At 37.0% G+C, this 16,269-nt stretch overlaps 1 protein-coding gene across 1 annotated transcript in view; it reads left to right on the top strand.

Moving 5' to 3' along the window:
• Positions 1 to 16,269, top strand: part of LOC145259794 (cyclin-dependent kinase 2-like) — a 95,451-nt gene that overhangs the window by 59,288 nt on the left and 19,894 nt on the right. Inside the window, exons 5-6 of the mRNA XM_080117559.1 lie at positions 4,101 to 4,202; positions 8,057 to 8,126. Coding sequence (XP_079973685.1) covers positions 4,101 to 4,202; positions 8,057 to 8,126 — 172 coding nt within the window. The remainder of the gene's footprint in view (positions 1 to 4,100; positions 4,203 to 8,056; positions 8,127 to 16,269) is intronic.

The raw sequence follows: 16,269 nt of genomic DNA, 5'->3' as shown, positions 1-16,269 counted from the left end.
AAAACTTATGTTCTGCAGGGCAGGGAACAAAAACAATAAAATCCACTATAAAACAACCAAACCAAACCAAACACTACAAACTAGCGATTGAAGATACATAGAGCTTGAAGAATAAACTGGATGCAACATCAAATTTCCAAAGTAACTAGATTCGACATTAAATAACTTGAAAAAAGTTGATATGCCGTAAAACCAAACAACGAAACCTTTATTTTATTCATGGAGGTAGCATGCTCTTATTCTGTCAGCCATGACCGAGTACAGAATTAATTCGTAGTTGTATTCTTAGTATTACTCACATTGAGAATTTAACTTTTACTTAATACTTTATCTGTTACACTACAAGCCCTAGTAGACCCATGACGTAATGGATAAAGTACTAAGTAATAATTCAGTTCTAAGTGACACTCTTCTAGAGGTTAAAGGTTCAATACTCAGTGTGGAAAAGAGTAAGAGAACAATTGTGAATTATATGACTTGTATCTGGTCATGGTTGACGGAATGAGAGCATGCCCACCCCCTGTTGATTAAATAAAGAGGTCAGTTAGAAATTCTGCGTATATTCATGCATTCGACAAGATTCACCTGAAGAAGGTCGGAGTTTACGTCGACTGAAACATTGGAAGATTAACAAGACGAGAACAATAGTCCAGATAATCCGAATAAGACAACTTATCAATCGTCATCTAAAAAATTTGGGTTCAATAAAAATATGGCAGTTCAAAATAAAATAACAGCAAAACTTATAAATATACTTACCTGTTAGTGAAAAATATTAGTGCACACTAATGTTGGGATGATTTAATCGTAAATTAAGAAAATCAGAACCAGTGATGGGGTGATTCCAATATTTTTCCCGATTCTGTACTAAATTCATGATTCCGGTACAATTACCAATTTCCATTCCTTATAAACCTTAAAATGTTTAACTATAAAGTTAATTTTTGAAGATTACCATAAAAACATTTAAATGTGCAGATATTTTCTCAAACATAAAACTACACTTGTGGAAGATGATCTATAGTTTACTGGGAGTTTAAAATCAATTTATTATTTTAACATTACTACCAACAGTGTTAGATGTTGTTTTAAACAAATTAACTAAAACAGACAATTGAAAAAAAATCATTTTTGGATTCAGGAAATAAGTATAAAATTTTCTGATACCCCTGAAAGTTCTGATTTTTTTTTTTTTTCTGATTCCCGATTACAATTAATCGTCCCAACACTAATCAGAACTTTTTGAAGTACGAGCACCCATGTTTGCCTACCTGGGCAAATCTAGAAGTGTAAACCATGTTTAGTTTCAGAACAGTTTCCGATGGTTCGTTGTTCTAAACAAGTCTTGAGAGGTAACTGGTTTGCAGTAGACAGAACAATTTCCGATGGTTCATTGTTACACACAAGTCCTGAGAGGTGACTGGTTTGCAGTAGACAGTTCCACAGAGCAAAATATTCTTACCGTGTTGAGATGGAAAAAACATGCAAAATTGCTACAGAAAAGGTTTAATATTTATGGAGCAATTCTGGTTTCTGATTGGTTGGTAGCAGAACGTGAATTAATTCGATTTGTCAGTTCCTAGCAGCATCGTCTATAAATAGAATTGCCGACTGTGTGGGATCATACCCCATTATGAATAAAAAATATTGCAACAGCAAACTTGAGTCCTTGTACCGGAAAAATATCCAGTAAATAAAACGTTTATAAATCATTATTTTTATTTTATTTATTTATTTATTTTTTTGCATTTCCATACATTAAACATGGATATAAATATCACTAAAACACCCACTAGGTCATAAGCTTCATTTTGGTACTTAACTTGCCTGGGTGGATTGCCTGTAGGCTGAGACAAACCGCGTCACACACACACACACATACACACACAGTAAATTAAATTAACTAAGGGAAATAATAACTTCCGGTGAATACCGGAAAAGTATCCAGTAAATAAACGTTGTTTAGTAAATCGTTATTTTTTTTGCATTTTTGCATTTCCATGCACAAAACATGGTCATAAGCTTCATTTCGGTGCCTAACTTGCCTGAGTGGATTGCCTGTAGGCTGAGACAAACCGCGTCACACACACACAGACAGACAGTACGAAAATTTGTAATAGGATCAGAATCTAGGAAGCGGGGGGAGAAATGTGCCTATTTTCCAATGTCAAAAAATGATGCTTTTAATTATTTGGTTTGTTTTTGTTTAAAACTTAATTTTTCATTACTTTTACTGAAGTAAAAAAAAATGAATATGCATTGATTTTAAGTTAAAAGCAAAATGAAAATCTGTAGACAATCCACACAAGTATATTTTTACATTTGCGAAAATATATACCTCGTGTCACATGGGCTTTTATGGTAATCTAAAAAAAAAAAAACCCCGAAAAAACTGTTGCTTAATATTTAGAGATTGTTAAAGAATCGGAATCGGTTATTGTATTGGAATTGAGAACATTTCTGGAATCCTCTCCTCACTAGTGTACATCAAAGATTATGGGAACTTGTCAAGTAGAATTTTATCAAAAAAAATTAAATTAATTTAATATTCAGAGTCTATGAACTCTGAACGACAAACTAGTATGTTTTTTTTTTTTTTTAGAAGGGAAACTACCTTCTATGACATACTGGCTTGGTGTGAATATTGTTATTTCTAGGCCCCATCCAACCATAGCCTTGAGCCCTTGGCATGGCATATGCCATCCACAACTTTGTAGATGCTTTTGTAGCGAGGGGTTCTTTTATCGGGGTAAGGGTGCTGGCCCTATGCCCAATCTTCCCAGAAGGTACATACAGCACCTATCCTTTCCAAAATGTACATACAGCACCTAACCTTCCCAAATGGTCACCCATCTGGGACTAGGCAGGCTAAACTTTGGTGATCTGGCAAGAACTGGTGTGTAAACGTGATTGTGCCATACTGTTTCTAGGCCAGAGTATGCTTATCTTTATGTGCTGGCTTTTCCAAACCACACATGGCCATTTGTCCAACATCTCAGAAGTAAATGATGTTATATTATGTTTGCAGATTACTATATATACAGTATTTCAGAATCTTATGTTGTATCATAAAATTAAATAAGCGCAATCTCTTTTATTCCTTATGTAACTATTATATAAATAAACAATAGTTCTTTTTATGATAATAGAATTCACATATATCCAAACTTGCGCTTTATTTTTTATTGAACCAATATATTTATCGAAAAATCGGTCATATTTAGCCAAACGTTATTAAAACAGGATAAAGATAACACTCCAAATGTTATCTATAAGGCCAGACGTATTGGCTTTCTCCAATATTGAGCTAAATTGGTTTTATTGGTCCCCCGACAAAAGGAGGGTGGACCTGTAAATTCATCCTTGTCTCCGTTCGTTTGTTCGCAATAACTACACCTTGGAATTTTTTGAAATTTTGCACAAACATTAAACATGATATGAGTAAAAAAAAGTAACAGAATAGATTTTCCGGGGAACAATCCGGTTGCCCCCCTAGGGGTGCCTTTCGGATTAAAATGACTAAAATTGATACTTTTGTGTGTATCAAAAAAAAATTAATGCCTTGGATTTTTATAAAACTTTCCAAAAAGTTGTAACTAACTGATTTCTATATGATTTTATTTGTCTATACTTTGCGATAACTCTTGGGTGTGCCCCAGGGACACACTTCATTTTTCGGACTATTTTACCATATTTGTCCTAAATTTTCTGTGTATGTCTATTTAGCAGTTTTGCATGGCGCTGAACTCAAATATTAAGGCCTTGGGGACTTTTTGGGCTAATTGCGAGGGGGGGGGCAAATGATGGACAGTCTTTTAATTTTTTTTTTGCATGGTGCAGAACTCAAGTTTACATATGTTAAGGCCTAAAACTGTACCATTTGTTCATTTACACCAGGATTTGATGTCCCCTGGGGACTTTTTGGGGGCTAAGTAAGGAGGGGGGGTAAATACTGAACTTAGTCATTTTTTTTTTTTATGCCTCGTTCACTCACAGGGAACCATGCATGCTTCACTTGTTCTCATCTTTATAATGTTAGCACAGTTTCTCTTCATGAATGCATTTTATGATTTACGGGATTTTATTTGTAATCTGATCAGGTTGTGACTTTGTGGTATCGAGCACCAGAGATTCTTCTTGGATGCAGATTCTATTCTACGCCTGTGGACGTTTGGAGTCTTGGCTGTATTTTTGTGGAAATGGTAAGTTTGAGATTACCTTTTTATTTGTGTATAGGGTATGTGTTTAAATGTCATTTTGATATCATAGTTATTAGCAAGGATTGTATGCTACTGTTCTGCTCTATCATGAAGAATATTGCATATATTGTTATCAATAGCATATGGTCGATAAACTCTATTTTATTTTAATTTTTCAGTTTCCTTTATTAAAACTTGGCCCATGTTCTTGAGAACAAAATGTGTATTTCTATTCAATATTAATTCCCCCCACTCTTTATCTGTGCCTAAACCTAAACATAGATTCCATGAACAAAGCTTCTTTCTTGGAACTGCATGCCTGTGGAATTGTCTTCCGTTTTCCTGCTTTCTGGCTGACAACAATATGGTTGTCTTCAAGTCTAATGTAAACAAGTTCTTGATGAGCCATTCCATATAAGTTAACAAATTTACCGAGTTGATTACTATATTGTCCAATTATTACTGTACATTTTTTAACCCTTATCCTCGAGTGGCCTCTTGGCCTTGATAATGTGGTGATGCCTGTGTAAAAAAAAAAAAAATTTATTTTTACCTTAAAAAAACAAAATAAAACATCCTGTAAATGCCTTCCATTTTCTGCTTCACAAATTTGAGCTCTGCCATAACTTTTCCAAAATTTCTTGCCTTATTTCTCTCATTTATCTAGTGATGTTTTCTTTTAGTTTTATTAAATATTGGGGTTTGTTGACAAAAGACATTTCCTTTTGATATCCTCACAGTAAGTGCATTTCTCACATTGAAATGTCTTCGATAGGCGCTTTGGTTTGAATTATTGAGCTTTGATTTTGATAGTAAAATTGTACAATTTTTGTACGTTGAACAATACTGAAATTTTTCCATAATGGATTTTAAGGATCTGCAAAAAATAAAAAGTATTAAGAAATTAAAAAATACTTAGAAATAAGAGTTATTTAAAATTAAAATGGGTCAGTAACTTTTGGCCCACCCTGTAGCTTCCATTCTTGCAAAGCTGTTCAAACGCTGCCTTAAGAAGAAATGCTTCCCGATATCTTGGAAAAGATAAGCACCAATATTTTTTATCTATTAAACTAGAGTATATAATGGCTTTCATCCAGGGAGTTCTGCTCAGGTTGTCCAGAAGAGATCCTTTATGTCGATCACATAGTACTTACCTGTGAAACAATAGGATCACTTGTTCACATCAATGTGGAGGAATGCTATGGAAAGTAAAAGCCTGAGAATGAATGTCACCGAGAACGACATCCACATTTCTGTGTCGTGATATTGCCAAACTTATCAAGAACCTTCATGTCAGCAAGGCAACTGGATTTGACAATATTCCAATCTGCAACCGGAACTAGCTTCCATTCTTGCAAATCTGTTCAAACGCTACTTAAAGAAGAAATGCTTCCCGATATCTTGGAAAACCTTGTGTTGGTCTGCTCAGTACATACCGATTAGACTTCTGTGTGTCGTGAGTACGTTGCTCGAACCTGTGATAAATAGGAAAGTTGTCAACCACCTCAATAAAAACGCCTTACTCAATGACAAGTAATATGGCTTCTGTCGGAAAGCTGCAATGAATATTCTCCCCAAGAACGATAGAGCCTCCGGTTATATTTTCAGCAACTTTTTATTCCGGAATATTTTTTTTCCCTATTGGAAAGTTGCAACGCTGATTCTGACTATCGCCATTTTTGACCCCCTCTGCTCGGAGTCATCATGAACTATCGACCGTCTCTCTCTCTCTCTCTCTCCCTCTGTAGACTTCGACTGTTTTCTTTAACTAATTTCCACATATCCTAAAAAGACATTATCCTCCTCTAAATGACGTCATTAGTATACGTTACTAAGATAATCACATGATGTTTTTACATGTCATTATTTCTAAGTTGTCAACTAAATTGTTTTGATAACATTTTTAGGTTTACATTTATAGGTTAATGTAAATGATCATTTCTTCTAAATATTTTTATTATTCTAAAACATATTTTAGTCACCAAAACTTTTGGGCTTGAATAATCATCGACTAAGGGTAGAGGGACAGCACTACTGTCAAAGGAAAAGTAAGATACATCCTTCCCTCCGTTAGTGTGCGGGAGAATCTTGGGCATATTCGAGAACCCACTTACCCCCCCCCCCCCCCATCCCAATTAGGGTACGATGAGGTCATGGGAAGCAGGTGACTGATATAACAAGGAAGCAAACAAATAATTATGTTCATAGTCTCATATTTCGTTGCGTTGAGCAGAAGATATCTCTGGGTACAATGGTTAGGACAATCACTCAGTATGAACACTGCTCAGACAGAAAGAAACTGCAACCTACTGTCTGTACAACTGCAAAGAAAGCTATGACAATACATCAACCTCTTTATTCGAGAAACAGCATAAACAGGGTTCTGAATCGGAACACCTCACTTGGAGGGATTACCAAGATAGACAGGTGCCACCTGATCGTCATCAAACTACTCTCCAACAACGGGAAAAATCGTGGGTAGAAAAAAAGCAGAGGACGACAGCGAGAAACGTACGTTGGTAGTCTAAGCACCCGGGCAACATAAAAAATGACGAGCAACAATGAATTCATGAATACCTCAATGGATGAAAGGCCGTAGCTGTTAATGCCTGTATCAGGCAGGACACTACTTAAATGAATGAAATCATCGACCAGCACACCTTTCGGCATTGCCCGGTTAATATCCAACACTGGATCAATATCAATTTTTGTTTAATTAGTATCTTTTGGTTATTTACAGTAATCGAATAAATTTGTTTAAAAAATTTTTTTTTTCCATAGGAGTAATCACTTATCAAGGTCTGAAGGCTACTCGAGATAAGGGTTAATGAGTGTACAGTAGTCAATGGGATAATGTAGTAATCATTAGTGGTGTGGATTAATTTAGGGGACGGTTCATCAAGATTTTGTTTATGTTGGACTTGGAAAACTACCAAATTGTAGTCAGCTGGAAAGCAGGCAAACAGAAGAGAGTTCTAAGAAAGAAGCTTTGTTCATGGAATCTACGATTAGGTTTACGCATAGATAGAGATAGAGAGTGGGGGAAATTATTGACAGTGGTTTCAGCTAAACGAGTGTTTTTCATGAAAGTTTGACAAGGGGGAGAACCATAAATTGGAGCTCAAATGAGCATTTGCTATGAAAATAATGATAAAGCAGAGACAGGCTCACAACGTCTCTTCTGTGGGAAAGAGGTTGCAGAGAAGAGAAAAAGGCATCCCTCACTAGGCTACGAAGTCTAATTTGAACTCTGTCAAGGCAGGATAAGATCTTTCTAGTAGTTCCTGCCCAGATGTGACAATAGTTCTCCATCCTTGGATGTACCTGGCTTTTATATAGATAGAGAATTGCATCAGCAGTGAGATATCTACTAGAGTGATAGAAGGATCCCGCCATTTCTCCAGTGACCTTGGCAACAGATTTGATGTACGTGTTCCATTTCATATCAGAAGTAAAGGTCAAGCCCAAAGCTTGTAAAAAAAAAAAAAAAAAAAAAAAAAAAAAAAAAATGGAGTCTCCCCAAGACGAGAGCGGTTCATTTTAATTGATGCCAGATGGGGAGCTGAACGTTGATGATGTAAAGTTAGAAGCTTGGTTTTAAATGAATTAAAAGTAACCAGCCACCTCTTTCTCCATTGTACCACATGCTCATGATCAGAGGAGAGAGAGTCAGAGAGAATTTGGTCATTTACAGCCTTTGATGTGTTGCCATAGATGGTAGTGTCGTCAACATAAATGTCTACGAATGGTCTTAGGATCTTAATAGATTCAAAAAGAAAACACAGTTGAACATGAATTGCCACGGGCAATATATTTTCTGATAATGCTATCAAATGTTTTTTGCATTTTCTTTTCAGATCACAAAAATGGCGTTGTTTCCAGGAGACTCTGAAATTGATCAACTCTTTCGCATATTTAGGACTTTAGGTGAGCAGCTTTCATGAAAATGTTACATTTCGTTTTATATTATTTTTATTTCATTCTTTTTTTTTTTTTTTTTTACTTGAGTCGCCACTTATAAAGGCCTGAAGGCCACTCAAGGATAAGGGTTCATGAATGTAAGGTGTAGCAATAGTTAATTGTGTAGAATTTGATTATTTATGGTGATGGTTCAACAAGAACTTGTTTACATTTGATTTTTAAATGCCTGTAAATTTGTTGAAACAATTTGGAAAAAAATGTTGCCTCAAAAAAAACAGATAAGTCAGCATTCTCACCTTTTTTTCATGATTTATTTTCATCTACTTATTAATATCGGACTCTGAACAATCTCAATTTGCGAGGCATTGTGTTTTTTAACACATGGAAACCATCTGAATTATAGATAATATTTTATATCCCGCCAAGTTTTGCCTTCCCTTTTTCATGCTCTCCGTGTCGTGCCCCCTTTTTCATGCTCTCCGTGTCGTGACCCCTTTTTCGTGCTCTCCGTGTCGTGACCCCTTTTTCGTGCTCTCCGTGTCGTGACCCCTTTTTCGTGCTCTCCGTGTCGAGCCCCCTTTTTCATGCTCTCCGTGTCGAGCCCCCTTTTTCGTGCTCTCCGTGTCGAGCCCCCTTTTTCGTGCTCTCCGTGTCGTGCCCCCTTTTTCGTGCTCTCCGTGTCGTGCCCCCTTTTTCGTGCTCTCCGTGTCGAGCCCCCTTTTTCATGCTCTCCGTGTCGACCCCCCTTTTTCGTGCTCTCCGTGTCGACCCCCCTTTTTCGTGCTCTCCGTGTCGTGCCCCCTTTTTCGTGCTCTCCGTGTCGTGCCCCCTTTTTCGTGCTCTCCGTGTCGTGCCCCCTTTTTCATGCTCTCCGTGTCGTGCCCCCTTTTTCATGCTCTCCGTGTCGAGCCCCCTTTTTCATGCTCTCCGTGTCGAGCCCCCTTTTTCATGCTCTCCGTGTCGAGCCCCCTTTTTCATGCTCTCCGTGTCGTGCCCACACATTTTGCCCCCCCCCCCTCGTATTGTGTCCACACATTTTGTTCCCCTCCCTCGTATTGTGTCTGTACATTTTGTTCGCCCCCCCTCCCTCGTATTGTGTCCACACATTTTGTTCCCCTCCCTCGTATTGTGTCTGTACATTTTGTTCGCCCCCCCTCCCTCGTATTGTGTCCACACATTTTGTCCCCCCCCTCGTATTGTGTCCACACATTTTGTTTCCCCCCTCGTGTCGTCTCTCCACTTTTGTCCCCTCATGTCGTGTGTCCTTTTCTTTGACCCCCTCGCTCTCTGCGTTGTTTGTCCTTTTCTTTGACCCCCCCCTCACCTCTCCGCTTTGCCTTTTTCTTTAAAGCTCGTTTTGTAATGTTCTTTTTTTATCTCCCTTTTTCTTTCATCTTTTTTTTTTTATCCCTACTGCTGTGTGTCTCGTTTTTATCCCCGTGTCATCTCCCCCTTTTTTTTTCATTCCCCTCCTCTCCAATTTTCCTCTCCATTTTTCTTTTTGCATTTTACTTTCAAAAGATTAATTTAGAAAAGAAAAAGTAAACTCGAATTTTAATAACCGTTATCCAGTGCTCTCATCATTATCTGCATCTCTAAACTTTGTTAAAATATTTAAAGATTGCAGAAGAAGCATCCTCGTAGGCTGTTGCTGCTTTTGCATCTTTTAATGATGATAAAAATGCTTGTGGCAATTTCCTTTTTTCTTAATGATCTTTTTCCATATTAAATAATATAATTATATTTTCCCCTCTGCCTTCTCATTCAAACCTCATCCTCTTACGAAAGACAGGAGGGGAGTGGGACATAAGAAGGCACACAGCTTCTTCCTCATACACAATTCCTTCGTATATGCAGCGTTCATGTCAGGATGCAATTGGCAGATGGTTACCGGCTTTAGTATTGATTTAAAAAAAAAAAAAAAAAAATGAAATTCCTATGTCATGCCATCTATATTGTTTCTCTGGTATTTTTTTTTGTAAAAAGGTAGATTTTAAGGCAAATATCCTTGAAAACTTGTTTTAAAAATAGTGTAATTATTTAAAATCCTATTTTAATTTAAAATTAAAGATGAAAACTGCTTTAAAGCACAAAATTGTTTTGTTTAAATGTTATTTCTCACTGAAGGAAAGAGAAATTTTATGCTCAAAATCACTTGGTCTGGAGGAAAAAAAAAAAAAGAAGAATTAACTATATATTAATACACTGACTACTCAATCTCACTTTCCAACTCTGGTGTCAGTCCTTGCAGTGGGAGAGAACTACAACCCCCCCCCCCGCCTATCATAGTAAAGAACACTTGAAATATCATATTAAGCATATTTTATGACCTGGCTACGCTGGGTGTTCCTGCTAGCTTGAATAAATACTTTTGCAGTTGTAACAAAAAAAGCTACAATAATATCAGAGCGTCTCCATATACGCTGAATGTCTACAGAATGCCAACATCAATATATTATATATGAATCGATCCCCTGTGGAATTTCCACAGGTCCTGCTAGTAAAATACAAATATAATAACTAGGGCTATGACAACTGCATTTTCTTTTCATTGTTTTGATTCTCGAGTATATATCCGACACAGTTAGACACAATTAATCAACCGAGAACCACATCACTCTATATAAAAGCATATAAGATATTAACGGATACACACTCAAGTCAAAACAATAAAGAGAATAAGCTGTTGTCCTAGCCCTAATAATAACATAGTTACCTATATATAATTTATGGTGCTGGCTCAGAAATTATGGCTAACTTCTGTCTAATAAGACAATGGCATTCAGCATCTAGTCTGGTGTACTTTTATTTTTTTGTTTTTTTTTATTTATTTATTTTTTTCATTTTTTTTTATTCATTTTTTTTTACTTATTTTTTTTATTTTATTTATTTATTTTTTAATTTAAAAAATTTTTTTTTTTTAATTAAAAAAAATTTTTTTTTTAATTTAAAAATTTTTTAAATTTATTTTTTATTTATTTTTTAATTTTTTTGTTTGTTTTATTTTTACTCACCTTCACTCCAAACAAGGCACATTGCCACTTTGGACCATGCCTAAGACAGATTAAGATGTTGGTTTATGTTGCCTTTGAACTTCTGCATATCAGTACAGTTTGGGAAGCAGGTAGCAGGAAGAGAATTCCAAAGCCTAGCTGTTCTAGAGAAGAAGTTATTACAGTAGAAAATAGACGTCACTTTTTCTTTTTTTTTTCTTTTTTCACATACTTTTCATTTTCTGTGGTACGGGTTCGAGCCTGCCTGCCTGCCTACTACCACCTTTTTTTTTTCTCAACACACAGCCCCAAACACTTTGGCAACGTCCAGCCTAGTTTCTTTATAAAAAGTAAATTAAAAATGCTAAAATATATTTGCATGTTTTTTTTTTCTTTTAAACTTTTATTAAAGAACAGTTTTCGAAAAAAAAAAAAAAAGAAAAAAAAAAAAAAATTGGGCTTAATTCACCCAAATTACAATATTACTAGCTGTATATACCCAGTGTTGCCAGTCGAAACATATTGTCGGTTGGAGGGATTAGTCACCTGCTATTTAAGATGCACCAAATATCCTAACTTGTTATGAAAAGTGACCACATGTTGTATTTAGGGAAGTATAAAACACATCCATTTTGGTCTATGAAAATCAAATACGAAGTAACTCTCATAGCTTAAAGTTATGTCCCAGTAATAGCCCCTTACATCAAAGTGGCACAGTGCCTTGTTTGGAGTGAAAATGCAATTAAAAAAAAAGAAGATTTTAAGTAACTATGTATTGCTGTGCAGGTTGTTCTGAAAGTAAGGCCTATTTTTTAATTAAAAAACTATGAAGACTGAAGTAGTACCATTAAAACAAACTTTTTGCGCTCCAGAATTTATTTTTCTACTTTGTCACTTGTATCTCTGTTGCCACTCTAAAAGCGATGAACCCATCTCCTAACTGTGATGACATCAACTGCATCGGTTTTATAAACATTTAACCCTTTATGTCCTGAATTATAATGTAGATGATTAAAAATATTTATTGTTAATTTTAGTTTAAACAGTAATGATACTATGATTGCCTTCAAACTGAAAAAGTTATGAAGTTCCTTGGCCTTCGGGCCAAGATCAAAGTGTAGTATCTGTTCTGGCAGATGCTGCAAGCTATGACTAGCTATGACTAGCAAAGACCAGATGTGGGGGCAACCCCACATGCCTGACCTTTAACCAGCTCCCATTTCCCACCTCTCGGGAGCTGGTCCCCTTTTTCCCTTCCCCCTCCCTTCACTCCTCACATTAAAAATTGGCCTTGTGCCTAATTTGCTCGGTGGGGGAGCAAATAAATACCATCTGTTCCGGCAGATGCTGCAGGCTATGACTGGCTATGACTAGCTGTGACTAGCAAAGACCAGATGTGGGGGCAACCCCACATGCCTGACCTTTAACCAGCTCCCATTTCCCACCTCTCGGGAGCTGGTCCCCTTTTTTCCCTTCCCCCTCCTTTCTCTCCTCACATTAAAAATTGGCCTTGTGCCTAATTTGCTCGGTGGGGGAGCAAATAAATACCATCTGTTCCGGCAGATACTGCAAGCTATGACTAGCTAGGACTAGCTATGGCTAGCAAAGACCAGATGTGGGGGCAACTCCACATGCCTGACCTTTAACCAGCTCCCATTTCCCACCTCTCGGGAGCTGGTCCCCCTCCCTTCACTCCTCACATTAAAAATTGGCCTTGTGCCTAATTTGCTCGGTGGGGGAGCAAATAAATACCATCTGTTCTTCAGATGCTGCACTTCTATTTCTGGTTCTCTTTCGGTGGAGGAGAAATCCTTCACGACTGAGACAATTTTTATTTTTGTACCTTTTCTCCACGTTAAAAAACGACCCTGGTGTCTAACTCTGTCCCGTGGGGAGGCATAGTAAATAGGTACCACTGACAATTTTTACATTTCATAAACTCACCTTGAAAAAAGTGTTTATGACAACAAACGAAATCCTCCACTCTCTGAGACTGATGGTGGCATACTGAATGTAAGCAATGAACCCTTGCAATCTGGAGGTATCTGGCATCTACACAGATACTGAACTAATACGTACTGTCCAGCCCATTCCTCTCTAGTTTTAATGTATTGACAATAATCTATATATCTATAAAAGTGAAGGTGTCTGTGTACATTTCCCTACACAATAACTCTGTCAATTTTAAGTCTACAGACTCAAAATTTGATATACAGGGTACTGAAATTTGGGAAAATCTTTGTCATTCGTTTTCGTCCAGAAATTTGGCTGTTAGGAGATCAAAGTTAAAGGATTTGGCCTTTGAGAACTCTACCAAACTCCTCTGTCAATTTTGGGTATAAACAATTGAAATTTTAGATATAAGTTCCTTGGACATGGATCTCATTAATAACTTGATTTGAGCCCAAAACAATAAATCTTAAGGGGTAATAATAAGGGTCAAAGTTAAAAAAAATTTGAATTCTGCAGTCTCTACCAAATTACTCGGATAATTTCTGGTCTAAACATTTTACATAAAGGGTATTCAGAGATAGGGCAAGCCTTTTAATCGGTTTGGGTCGAAAATTTTTAGTTACCAATATATAAATGTATGCATGTATGTTTGTAAGTCTGCCTAAAACTTGCGACAGAGGTGACGGATTTTTACAAGATCAGTATCGTTTTGAAGTTCAACCTTTCAGACGACAAATATCAAAAAATTGCCTAAAAGCATTAATATCTTCACCTTCAACTGGGCACTTTGCTACAGGGAGGGGTCGCATTTTTTGCTGATATTTTCGAAAATTATCCTCCTTTCTTGTCCAGCCTTAATTTAAACCTACGTCATTCCCGGTTTAGCAGTGGTTGTAACAGCAAAGACGTCAGGTTTTTTCCTGTTCTTTTCCTTCTTTGCCGTACGGGCTTGAGCCTGCCTTCCTACTACCACTTTTTTTTTTTGCTCAACATACACCTCCAAACACTCGGGCAACGCTGGGCTGAAATGCTATTAGTAATTATTTATCAAAATCATTCATCTCTACTGCAAAACTTATCTTTCCACTCCGACAAAACCTGGCCTAGTTGACTCCCCACCCACCTCAAAATAATGAATAATTATTTCTAAATTTTAGCTTTTAATTATCCAAAGTAACGTCAATCAAGAATATACCAACCTTGTGAGTGTTTTTGTAATTTTTTTACTTTTAGTTGGACATATAAACACACAGACAACTGCCTTTTTTATATAATCTATATATATCTCACTTGTCTGTTTAAATGTATGTATGTATGTCTGCCTAAAACTTTTGACAGAGGCGACGGATTTTTTTTATGAGATTGGTATTGTTTTGAAGCTCGATCCTTCGGACGACAAATATCGAAAAATTGGCTAAAGACATTAATTGCTTCACCCTCAACAGGGAGGGGTCGCTTTTTTTATCAATATTTTTGAAAGTCATCGCCTCTTTTCGATTGACTAGCTGTAATTTAAACCTTTGCCACTTCTAGTTGGGCGAGGGATGCAACAGCAAAGATATTACTTTTTTTTTTTTTTTTTCACATTCTTTTCCTCCTTCATGTTACTGGTTCAAGCCTGCCTGCCTACTACCACTTTTGTGTTTTTTTGCTCAACACACATCTCCAAACACCTGGGCAACGCCGGGCACCCAGGCGAGTGTATATATACAAAGGGCAAAATGTGTGTGCATCTTGCAAAAAAGTTCTGGCATCAGAACATAATGAAACTGGTGTCATTTTAAACATTGATCTTTTTTACGAAAAATTGGCCCAAAACATTAATTCCTTAACCTTCAACTGGACAATTTTCTATAAGAAGGGGTCACTTTTTTTTGCCGATATTTTCGCAAGTCATCGTTTCCTTTTGATTAACTAGCCTTAATTTCAACCTTTTTCTTCTTTGCGTTACGGGTTCGAGCCTGTCTGCCTACTTCAACTTTTTTTTTTCTTTCTTTTTATTTAACATCTCTCTCCACCCAAACTGCCTACTGTTGTTTTGACCCTCCCTCTACTACTGCCACTTTTTTTTTTTTCTTTTTTTCTTTTTTTTTTTTCGGGGTTCCTTACTACACCACCTTGACACACCCGGGTAATGCCGGGTACACCCACTAGTAGATAAATAATTTAATTAATTTAGAAAAAACATTGAATATGTGACCTTATTTGCTTTAATGGCAGAGCCATGGACTGCGTTACAGAACTTGTCTATGCAAAGACTAATTTCTTCTTCTTACTTAGCAGATAACAAATTTTCTGAAAATTTTATTTTATTTAGAAAAGTAAAAAATGGACAAAAATATTTTTCTTTTTTGTTCATTTTTTATTTATTTATTTATTTTTTTTTGTAAATTGAAAAAACTTTTCTGATTTCATTTTCTTTTATTTTCATCTCATTTTGTATTATTGTCTTACACAAACTGCATCCTTTTTTTAATCTGATTATCTTTGCTTTAGGCAATCTGTTAGATCTTCCAATTGATATCTAACTGATTGAAATCGATTCCCATCTGTTTAATGGCCAACGACAAGACATTTGTTTTAATTTCTTCTGTACAAGAAAAAAAAAGGCCATCCTTTTTATTTGTTTTGTGGCAAATCAACCCTTCGTGAATTCGCTTAATGCTAAAGAATTATCTGATTATCTCCTTTCTCCTACCCTCTTATCTTCCTTTCTATTTCACTACTCCCTCTGTCTTTTTCTCAACTCCTGCGTCTTTGTCTACTCCCCCCTGTCTGCGTCTTTGTCTACTCCCCCCTGTCTGCGTCTTTGTCTACTCCCCCCTGTCTGCGTCTTTGTCTACTCCCCCCTGTCTGCGTCTTTGTCTACTCCCCCCTGTCTGCGTCTTTGTCTACTCCCCCCTGTCTGCGTCTTTGTCTACTCCCCCCTGTCTGCGTCTTTGTCTACTCCCCCCTGTCTGCGTCTTTGTCTACTCCCCCCTGTCTGCGTCTTTGTCTACTCCCCCCTGTCTGCGTCTTTGTCTACTCCCCCCTGTCTGCGTCTTTGTCTACTCCCCCCTGTCTGCGTCTTTGTCTACTCCCCCCTGTCTGCGTCTTTGTCTACTCCCCCCTGTCTGCGTCTTTGTCTACTCCCCCCTGTCTGCGTCTTTGTCTACTCCCCCCTGTCTGCGTCTTTGTCTACTCCCCCCTGTCTGCGTCTTTGT

Source organism: Euprymna scolopes, chromosome 35 (genome assembly GCF_053919585.1).
Source record: "Euprymna scolopes isolate OS-2025 chromosome 35, ASM5391958v1, whole genome shotgun sequence".
NCBI lineage: Eukaryota > Metazoa > Mollusca > Cephalopoda > Sepiida > Sepiolidae > Euprymna > Euprymna scolopes.
Note: the sequence above shows the minus strand (reverse complement) of the source record. Positions and strands in the feature narration are given on the sequence as shown.